Raw genomic sequence first — 11,495 nt, forward strand, 5'->3', positions numbered from 1 at the left:
GTCCCCCATCCCCCCATAAGGAGGAAGCCGGAGGACTATGTAGTAAATGATTTGTAAAAAGGAGACAAATGTATCATGTTGAGAGGACTGTCTTTTATTCTGAGATTATTTCCTTTTCTTGTGGTGTTTTAAAGGAAGCTCTTTCTCTTTAGGAAATGATAATTTGGGGTAGTTTTATTTCTTAATGCCTTTCCTTGGAAAAAAAAATCTAGTAACTCAGTGTCAGTCCCCCAATTTTGGGGCTTTGCAATTGCTATAAATAGTCTGGGAGCCTGGTCTCATTTGTAGAGTCCTGTGAGTACCTTTAGGTACGACCTGATGCCACTTACTTCGTAAGTGCTTATAAATTACCTGCTTTATAATCTGCAGCAGAATCTCTCCAAGGATTGACATCAAGCTTACAGCTCTGGAGTTTACAGTACACCGGTATGTAGTTTCCTTATTTAAGAAAATTGGGACACTGCCCATTTGCAGTCCTCTCGTATCGCCCCCTCCCCCGCCCCGTTCTCTCTGATTCCACAGATCCTTCAGGACAGCACCTAATGTAAGGCAGCTCCGTTGGCTCTTCTTATAATGTTTCTTTTCCCTATAGAGTTGGACATGCATATACATGTTGTTTGGGGGAATTTGCAGCACATCCAATGAAAGCATAATTCCCAACTAACAGTCAAATCCTTTTCTTTGGAGCTACCCAGAACACACCTACCCTCTCTTCCATATGACAGCCCTTCAGAGACTCGAAGACAGTGTGTGACTCTCCTGTGAGCTAAGAGCACTGGCTGAGTCAGACAGACTCGAGTGACAAGCCCAGCCTCACTCCCTCTCAGCTGGAAGAGCCAAGGTAAGTTACTGCATTTTATTTTCTTTCTACTTCAGTTCTTTAGCTGATTTATAAAATGGGGGGGGGTGGTGGCAAACTCCTCCACTTTATTGTTATTTTGTGCAGTAAAATAATGTAATGCATGGAAAATGTTTAGCACAGTGCCTGTCATAACAAGAACTTAGTAAATGCTAGCCATTCTCCACCACTCATTTACAAAGAACCGGGTGGGCATTTCAAGCGTCAAAGCTGATGGAAAGCAAAAGTGTGTGTGTAAGTGTGTGTGTGTGTGTGTGTGTGTGTGTGTGTGTGTGTGTTTCTCTCCTGAATGATGGGGAAGGTAGGGTACCCCAAACTAGAGCTTGATCTTTAAGCTTCTCTGTTTTCAGGTAACTGGGTATGTGTTCACTAGGGTGGGGGAGATATTGTTGAGAATCTAGAGGCAGGCTTATTTTCAACAGTTGGAAAGCTATTTGTTGACATATTGAACAGGCTCTTGTTTATTCTTATTTTCCCAAGCAGCTAGCCATGCAATCCCCTAAACTCAATTACCTCTTGCAAGGTGGCAGGAGCTCAACACCTCCCATCCGTATTGATCAGCACAAAGGGTGGGACGTGGGGGATCTGAGAGATGCTAAGCAGCAATTTCTGGACTTTTCTTGCCTTAGGAGGCCTTCCTTTTCCGTGCTCCTAGGGACTCTTCAATAAAACAGAAGTCTATGCCCAAATAGGCAGAGCATGCAAGAGCCCTCTCTCAGTAGGTTTTTTAGAGGCAAGCTGATGAAAATTGTCACAGTGGACCAGAACATGAAGCCCTGGAGTGTGGCTGGAATGGTTTTCTAGGTGTAGCTTTTTGCACACACTGAGGCTTCGCAGGCAATTGCATGCTATATACTCTGAGTGCCATTGCAAGTAGAAAAATGTTGGAAGGAGACACAGCCAGATCCCAGTAGACAGAGCAGCGGGCCTTGTGGGGAAGCAGGGTGGTGGAGTCTCAGGACATTCTCTGGACTGATATTTCAAGTTTTTAATCCTAGGAATCAATTCCTAGATTACATGCATATTCAACACAAATAAAAGTTAGAAGTAACCACTTTAACTATAAACCAAGAAAAACAGAATAAAAGCAAGCCACCCAAGATATGATTTTAGAGGTCACTTCAGAAGGAAAGGCCCAAGTGGTGCAACTGTTAAGCACTTTGAGGGAGAAAGGATGCTTGTGAACGGATTTTGGGGATCCCTAGAGAATTCATGCAGAGGACTGGCAAGGGCTAGACATAGACCCATAGGGAATCAATCATGTTTAAAAATGGAAAATAACTTTTGTTTATTTTCTTTGCAAATGAATATAATGGGGCAACTTTAGACAAATGAGAAAATACAGATAAGGAAAATGAAAATAAAAATAGGTAATTCTGTCATTCAAGTATGATCACTTGAATATTTGGATATGCTCTTCTACGTTAACTTTTGGGTGAAATGTAATTATGATTTCATGACATGTCATTAAAATATGGACATTTAAAACAATTGTGGCCTTCTCTTGAGACAGCCTCAATTTAAGAGGTGGTCTCCAATTTGCAATTCTCCAGACTCAGTCTTCTGAGGTCTGGAGTTAGACATGTGTAAAATGCCACACAGTGTAGAAGCAGACACATTTATTTTATTTCAAAAGGATCTCATAAGTCCACATTAGATTGTAATTCTTAATAGATACATTAGGGGCTGCTAAATTGTACTATGACTCATTTAATCGTTAAGCAATTGTATTCTAACATCAGGTATTCATATTATTTCCATTTTTTTTTTTTTTGTTCCCAAAGAGAACTGAGCTCTGTAGCTGAATGACATTAGGAAAGCTGATTAATGTCTCTGTTCATTTGGTTACTCATCTGGATGATGAAGGTGATAATAGCACCTCCCTAATAGGCATGATGGCTGGGCATCACTAGCCCACAGCATGTAGAGGTGGCAGTCCTTAACATCTGGATGGATCAGGAAGCAGAGTGCAAGACTGGAAAGAGCAGAGCTCAACCCCAAAGCCCACCACCAGTGTCCTATGTCCTCTGTAATCTTCTCAAACAGTCCCACCAGCCACTGACCAGGTGTTCAAACACACAAACACGTGGGGGGAACATTTCACATTTACCGTAACACACGTTGGAGCTCCACTTCCTTATCAGCAAACTGGGAATTACAAGGCTCTAGATCAAAGGGTAGTTGTACAGAGCAAATGACACAACACTTAGGAAGCCCTTAGCATAATTTTTGACATATGACATGGGCATTCTAAGGGAAGGTATTACTATGAGTGCCACCACCGTCAGCACTGCTGCTGCTACAATTTAACCACTTGTGGTAAGAAGATTTCCTTGCTTGGTGGGGGTGGGGAACCAGCAGTCAGTAGAGCCTTTTGAGTGTTTCTAAATCATGGATTGTGAACAGAAAATGATTTCAGAAGCAAATTGATCAGGGCTCAAACTCACCTTTCACCCATTAGGATCAGATCTGCAACCTTTGTCATAGGAACATTTGCAAGCCTGTTTCCTTATTTGTAAAATGAGGATGGCATCAGTGCCTACCTTCCATGTGTTGCTGAGAAACTAGAAAAATGTGATGCATGTTTAGTACTTACTTAGCCCACAGGCCCATTTAGTGTCTACTGCTTATTATGAGTTGCTGTTGGTTGATCATTTTAAATAACTCTGTCTACAAATTCTGAGTCCACAAACCCAAGTTCCTTGAACTTTACCTGAAGGCTTTGACTGTCTAGAGTGTAATGGCCACTTCTGCCTCCAAACTAAATGGATGCTTCGGTGGTATCAATCTAAAAGCCTGGAGTGGGTCTGAGGGTGTGTCACAGTAGTAGAGTGCTTGGGTAGCAAGAACATGGCCCTGGGTTGCATCCACAGTATTGGAGAGAGGGCACGGGGGTGGTGGTGGGGGGACAGAGGGGCAGGGTTGGGGAAGAAGAAGAAATAGGACTCTGGTGATGTTTCTTTACTACTCTGACCTTGTGCCCTCAGTCTAGAAAGCAGGCTCCACCTTTGTTTATATGAGAGTGTTCCCCACTGAGCATGCTCAAGACTGACATTCTTGCCATCTGTTTGAAACCTATGGAGCCTACTGTTGAATCCTAGCTTTGCAGAATGGACATTGGTCACCAGATTTCTCTCTGTCTCTGCCACTGGAATGTATTGGCTTTTACAAATTCCCACGATGATGGGCCACTATTAAGGCCTTTATTTTCCAGCCTCCACTACCCTGTCTCTTCCCACTGTCCTTTTCCTACCCACGAACCTCCTTGAGTTTCACAGATGCTACTTCTCTGGATCTTCAGTGCCAGTCCTTACCTCTAACACTGAGCCAGCACATTTCAGTCTGGCCAGCTGCCTTGTCTAGGATCCAGAGTAGCTGTGCCTGCCTGTTTGCAGAAAGCATGCATTTCCAGAGTGAGGACACTTTCTGGCTCATCTCCTTAGTTGTGACAGTCTATTCATTTTATGGTAGCCAGAGTTGCACATAGCAGTGTGAAGCTGGTGGTATTATTGGAGGCAAGGGGTAAAGGGGTGGGGTTGCAGAGGTCAAGAGCTAAAGTAGAGCTCCTGGAGGGCTGACAAGGGAAAAGCAGCCAGAGGCAAATGTCAGAGCCTATATAGAGGCAGGAATCTGGGACCAGAGAGCCAGAGCAGGCACTAGCAAGTCAAGAGCAATGGGGTGGGTGGGCGGGCCGGCAGGCTGGCTGGCGGGCAAGAGGGGGGTGTGGCAAGGGATAGCTAAGGGAGATTGCAGAGAACAGCTGCTGGTATTGGGCCTTGCTGTCGTGAACTGGCACAGGGTATAAGTCAATTGGCCAGACCAAAAGAGCTACAGTGCAAAGGATACTATCACTCTTCTCTGTCACTGGTAAGGTAAGATCTCTTTGGGTTGTGCCTCATGGAAGACTGTGCTAAGCACAGGGATTATTTGATGATGAAGGTGGAGCTGGAGGGTTGATCTTTTGGCTCATCTTTCCCATGGCATGAATTGAGAGTAAGGTAACTGAAGTGTAGGCAGGACTCTAGTATTTCTTTTATGACACCTCACCTTGGAGTTTTCTAGTCAATGGTATTGAGGTTGAGGAAAGGTGAATGATTATAGCCTATTAGTGAGGAGTAGGGGTGCTGAAGAATTGGCTGGACTTAAGACTCTCTCAAACCACATGCAAATGGTCAAGTTTCTGTGGGCCTTCATTCACCCAGCTGTAAGAAGGACATTTGCCAAGAATCTCTGAGGGTTACTGTGTGGATCAGATGATATGAGGCAGATAAAGTGTCTAGCAGAACTACCAGCCAGTGCATGCTCAAGTAATGCTTGCTGTTGTCATTTCTGCTCTTAGTGTCCCAATTGCTGTGGAGGCACATAGCCATAGACTGATGATTTCTTTGACATTGCCCCAAAGTTTCCAGTCTTCTTTTTTAGGGCACAATCAGGCTATGATAACACATTAATTTTATATGATATGTCTACATGGTTCTCCAACTTGTGTGACAGAGTACCCCTTCTGTGGCTGATTATGGAAGCAGATCAGAGAGGTGAGGCTATGAGAGTGACCAGCCTCCTCTCAGGTACTTGAAACTTCTGAATACTATAGACTAATGGGCCAGTGATCTCTAATCTAGAATGTCAGACACACAACTATGTGCAATCTCAGGGCTTCCAAAGACCAAGCAACCCCAAGGAAAGGATGAAGAGGCAGAAATATAGTGCTACCATCACAGTGGCCCTATTTAGCTGCAAATCTTGTTACTCTTAGAAAGCTGGTATAATGGGAATAATACTACTTAAGACCCAAGTGCAACAAGGCTTGCAAAGTCCTAAACATCACGGGCAGTTTAAAATTCTGTACAGTTAAAGTTAATTGCGATCTATGCACCTACTAATTAAGCAATAATTAGTATTGTATTGTTATTACATTGTTATTAATGATAATGATGATAGTATCAAGCAAGGTTTTATTTTGAGGAATACTATTCTTAGTTATTGGGAAGATAAATGTGTTAATTTTCCTGAAAGACATTCACAGCTCTCATAGTAATAAGATATGTGTTAGACCATAGGTAATATTCCATTGTGATGAAGTAAAGGGCTCTCTGATCCCTGCCTACTGGTACCTAGGTTGACTCTTTAAAGAGCATAGGCAAAGAACCTGAACTTCTTGTAATTGGCCAGAAGATGGTGCTGCTGACTCATTTGAGTCAGGGCTTCCCTGGCTCTGGAGCCTGCTTTTGGCATTTATAAACATGGAGGCCCTAAGCAACTGGGTGGGTTAATTTAAAATGGACTGAGGTTGAAGGGATAGTTGCTTGAGCTTTGGGGATATTTACTGCTATATGGTTTCTTCAAACTCATAGATCCCCTATACATGACAACTCATAAAAGCAGGTCTCTGTGAATCATTGGAATACATTTCTGAAATTGGCTTTTCACCTTTAAACTTCTTCTTGTTTACAGATTTCATTGATTTGTGAGCTTCATCAGGGCCCCTGATGTCAACACATTAAAGTCTCCATCCACCCTGCCCTGTAGCCATGGCAGATATGTCAATACCATTACATTCACTACGATTCAACAATATGACAAGGGAAGAAAACGGTGACCCCCAAAACCGGGGGACAACTTTTTCTAGACCAATGACAGAGACCAGAGCGGAGCTTCAAATCCTGCATTCTCAGTTGCAGTTGCCTATAGTCTCATCTTCAGCCTCAGATCCTGAAGGGACATCTACACAGCTGATGACATCCCCAGTCTTTGACAGCCTGTCCACACCTCTCATGGGAGCAACACACTCTGGGACATTGTCCCCACCGCTGTTGTCAGCCTCAGACTCTGGGACACTGTCTCCACTGCTAATGCCAACCTCAGATTCGGGAACTCTGTCCCCACTTCTAATGCCAGTCTCAGACTCTGGAGCACTGTCCCCACTGCTAATGCCAGCTTCAGATTCTGGAACATTGTCTCCATTGTTGTCTTCATCAGACTATGGGTTAATGTCCCCAGGAATGATGACAATTCCTGACTTTGGGACGATGTCCACAACACTAATGGCAGCACCAGATTCTGCAGAGATATCACCATTGGCGATGCCGGTTGCAGCCTCTGGAGTGATATCTGCACCTATAATGAGCACGTCATCCTCTGGGGCATCATTAATGCTAGGATCAGATCCTGGTGAGATATCTCCACTCCTCCTTCCAGATATGAACCCTGGAATGGCTTCCACATCACCAATGACAGCTCCAGGCTCTGAAGCAATGTCCCCATTGCAAATTACAGATGAAGACACAGAAGCAATGTCCAAGGTGCTAATGACTGCTCTAGCTTCTGGAGAGATATCATCACTGCTAATGTCAGGCACAGACTCTGAAGTGATATCCTCTCTGATAATGTCAGCCCTAGCTTCTGGAGAAACGTCAACCCAGGCAACAATCCCTGAAAACTGTGAAGGAATACCCACTGTACTCACGACAGGCTCAGACTCTGCGGTCATGTCTTCACTGCCTATGCCAGCATCAGGCTCAGCGGCAATGTCTACATCACTGCTGTCAATCCCAGATCCTGAAGAAATGTGCACATTACCCAAGCTGGCCCCTGATGCTGAGGCAATGTCCCCACTGTTAATGACAGCCCTCACCCCCACAGTGATTCCCACTCAATTGATGTCAGCATCTGATTCTGGAGTGATATCCCCAGATATCACTCAAAATATCAACTCTGAGATCATGTCTGCTTCACCAATGAGAGTCCCAGCCACTGGACTGTTGTCCACAGTACCAGTGAGAGCCTCTGATACAGGGGCAATGCCCATACAGCTAATGAGAGCTCCTGCCTCAGGAACTATGTCTATGTCACAAAAGACAGTTCCAGTCTCTGGATCAATGTCCACTTCAGTGATGTCTGCAACAAGCCCTGGAGCAGTGTTCACAGAACAAATGTCAACCACCGCCTCTGGTTCGATGTCCACACATTTAACAATGGCCAAAACACCCGGATCAGTGCCCATAGGCTTTACGAAGGCCACAGCAAATGGAGCAGTTTCTTTACAGCGAATGAGAGGTTCAGCTTCAGGAGTGATGTCCACGCAGCCAGTTATAGCCTCAGCCTCTGAAATAATGTCTGTGTCACAGTCAACAGTCCCAACCTCTGGGTCAGTATCCGCACAGAAAATCCGAGCTCCTGTCTCTGGACCAATGTCTACATCACAAATCCGAACCACAGCCACAGGGTTGACATCTATACCACAAATGAGAGCCACAGCCTCTGGAGCAATGTCTACTCCACTAATGACAGCCAAAACCTCTGGATCAGCATCCACACTTTTAATGAGAGACACAGGCTCAGGAGTTATACACATACCCCAGATGAGAGCTCCAGGCTCTGAAGCATTGTCCAAGCCACTAACAACACCCAAAGTTTCTGGAATGTTCATGCAGCAAATGACAACTGCAGCTTCTGGAACAATGCCCACATCAGTAATGAGAGACACAGCTTCTGGAGTTGTGTCCGTACCACAGATGACAGATCTAGCTTCAGGAGGCATGTCCACACTGCTATTGAGTGCCACAGCTTCTGGAGCAATGTCTATATCACAGATGACAGCCACCACATCTGGAGGCATGACCGTACCTCTAACAAGAGTCCCAGGTCCTGGAGCAACATCCACATCACTAACAAGAGGCACAGTCTTGGAGAAGATGCCTAGCCAGCCAATAAATACTCAAGACTCTGGAGGGGAGTCCACACCACTCATGAGATCTGTTGCCTTGGGAGGGATGCAGATGAGATCTCAGGGCTCTGGACCAATGTCGGCACCCCTACCAAGAGCCTCAGACTCATCAGAGATGTCCGCAGTCCTCACAAAAAAACCATCATCTGGAGAGCAGTCTCTGCTACTAAAGAGACCTCCAGCTTCTGGAGAGATAGCTCTACCTGCAAGAGCTCCAGTTTATGGGATGATATCTGCTCCACACATGACAGCCACAACCTCAGGAATGATGCCACCTCTGAAGGGTTCGGTCCCTGCATCAGAGTCCACAGCACTCCTGAGACCCACAGATTTTGGAGTGATGTCCATACCACCGATGAGGACCCCAGCTGCTAGAGCAAAGTCCATACCACAAATGATGGCTACAGCTTGTGGAGACATGTGTCCCCTCCCAGGGCGACCTCCAGTGACCGCAGGGGTTGCTCCCCAACCAGCCAGAGCACCAGTCTCTTCAACCATGTCTGCACCACTTAGGAGACCCTCTGATGGAGGTGTGGCCACGGAATTAGAGAGGGCTCTATGCCCTGGAATTATGCCCACTGCACAACTGGCAGCTATGAGCTCTGGAGAAATGTCTAAGCCACTAATGAGGCCTTCAGCCTCCGGAACCATGCCAATGCCTCTAATGTCACCCATGACTTCCGGAGAGATGTCGATGCCACTGATGAAAACCATGCCTTCTGGGACAATGTCAACTCTACAAACCAAAGTCGCGAGCTCGAGAGCTACGTCCTTGTCACAGCCAACAAATACAGCTTCTGGGGGGATAGCTAATCCTCCACAGAGAGCCCCAGCCCATGGAGCAGTATCTACACCACTTATGAGAGCCTCGGGTTTCAGGAATGATGTCCGTGCCGCTACTGAGGGCTACGGCCTCAGGAGGGATAGCCATGCCACAAGTGACGGCTCCAACCTCGGGAGAAAAGTTCACACCACTAATGAGGATGCTGGCCCCTGGAACAATGTCTACACCACAAACTGCCTTTGGAACGACACCCACTCTGAATATCAAAGCCACAGACTTGGGAGAGGAATCGACCTCTCACATCAGAATCACAGCCCCTGGATCAAAGAGCACACCACACAGGCCTGGCATAACCCCTGAAATGAAGAACCCGCCACCAAAGGAAGTGCCATCCTTTGGTATGTTGACGCCAGCACTCTGTTACCTCTTAGAAGAGCAAGAAGCAGCCCGGGCCTCATCCTCTGTGGAGGAAGATGCAGAGGAGATTGATGACGAGAAACAAATGAAGGGGTTTTTGGATGACTCTGAGAAAATGGCGTTTCTGGTGTCTCTTCATCTGGGGGCAGCAGAGAGATGGTCCATCTTGCAGATGGAAGTCGGAAACCCCCTCTCCAGTGAAAATAAATCTTTCTTGAGAAGATCACAGGGCCTATATGACTCCCTGTCTGAGATAGACATCTTAAGTGCTGTTCTTTGCCATCCCAAGCAGGGCCAGAAGTCAGTCAGGCAGTATGCCACTGACTTCCTGCTGCTGGCCCGACATTTGTCTTGGTCTGATTCCATTCTACGGACCAGGTTTTTGGAAGGACTCTCAGAAGCCGTTACCACCAAAATGGGCCGTATTTTCCTGAAGATGGCCGGCAGCCTAAAGGAGCTGATAGATAGGTCTCTGTACACTGAGTGCCAGCTGGCTGAAGAGAAGGATTCCTCAGGCAACTCGAGCCAAGTTGTGCCAACATCCTGTAAGCGGAACAATGAGGAGGCCATGGAGAATGACCTGGGCTCTCAGCAGCAGACAGAGGAGGTAATGGGGAGGGGGGTTATATGCTCATGGTTTCTCAGCAAAAACATGAGGAAGTAGTGAAGAGAGATTAACACCCATGGTTTTTCAGGTAGAATCAAGGAAAAGGCAAGGGAAAGGTACTGAGTTCCTAGACCATAAGAGCCCAATGTACAATTTTACCAGTAAGTGTGGACATGATGCTATTTTGGTTATATTAGGAATTTTCAGAAACAATGTCTGACTCGGGTTACTGAGTGGGCTTTGGATTGTAAGGAGACTCAGTAGGCACAACCCGAACTCTCCGTTTATTGTACGCCCAGTTCTAAGAGAGAGTCTTCTTTTATGGACTGGGTTCTACTTGTAGCCACATGTGTAATGGACTCAACTCACCAGCGGATTTCATTAACTTAGACCCTGGCCACATTTTTTACACATTTGATAAATTACCCAGTTCTTTGACTTGCTGGCTTACTGAATTTAATCTGATAGAATGCCTTTGGTCATCGAAAGTGTGGATCTTATTTATGCTTTCCCCCCCTTTCTCATAGCACCAACATGTTCCCAAACGCTGTTACTACTTGAAAGAACATGGAGATCCCCAACAAAGTCTTCATGATCACCTTCGACAGAGTGCAGGCCAACCGAAGGCCCCCACCAACAAGTAGTACTCCTTGGAATCTTATGTGATTTCTGACTTGGCTGCTAACTTGAAGACTGGTTCCTGGACCCATTCCATCCAGCTATATAATAAACCTTGCTGCCTTCACCCTTCAGCCTTCCCCTCCAGGCACATCCCACTTTATCTCCTTTTTGGTTGCCTTGACCTTTTCTTTCACCTACATGCCTGTGACCTGACCTGACAATCAGTGTAGACTATAAGAGTGTATAGTGTATGAGTTTCTGAACTAGCATCATCATCATTGTCATCATTGTCGTCGTCATTGTCGTCGTCGTTGTCGTTGTCATCATCATCATTGTCGTCGTCGTCATCCTCAAGGCCAGTTCTAATTCTTGGTCCAGGGAGAAGTCTAGGCAGGAGAAATCATATCCTACCTCAAATGACCTTGCCATGTGTCATCAGGCAAACTTGAGGAAACCCTGGTGCCATTCCACCTGGCAGGGG

At 45.8% G+C, this 11,495-nt stretch overlaps 1 protein-coding gene across 1 annotated transcript; it reads left to right on the forward strand.

Annotated features, from left to right (window-relative positions):
- Positions 1 to 667: 667 nt before the first annotated feature.
- Positions 668 to 11,285, forward strand: Rtl9 (retrotransposon Gag like 9). Its single transcript, XM_051140888.1, is given in 4 exon segments — positions 668 to 841; positions 6,314 to 9,456; positions 9,458 to 10,393; positions 10,921 to 11,285. Coding segments are annotated over 3 exon segments (4,119 nt in total). The 5' UTR covers positions 668 to 841; positions 6,314 to 6,390; the 3' UTR covers positions 11,038 to 11,285.
- The last annotated feature ends 210 nt before the right edge of the window (positions 11,286 to 11,495 follow it).

The sequence above is a fragment of the Acomys russatus genome, chromosome X (assembly GCF_903995435.1).
Source record: "Acomys russatus chromosome X, mAcoRus1.1, whole genome shotgun sequence".
Lineage (NCBI taxonomy): Eukaryota > Metazoa > Chordata > Mammalia > Rodentia > Muridae > Acomys > Acomys russatus.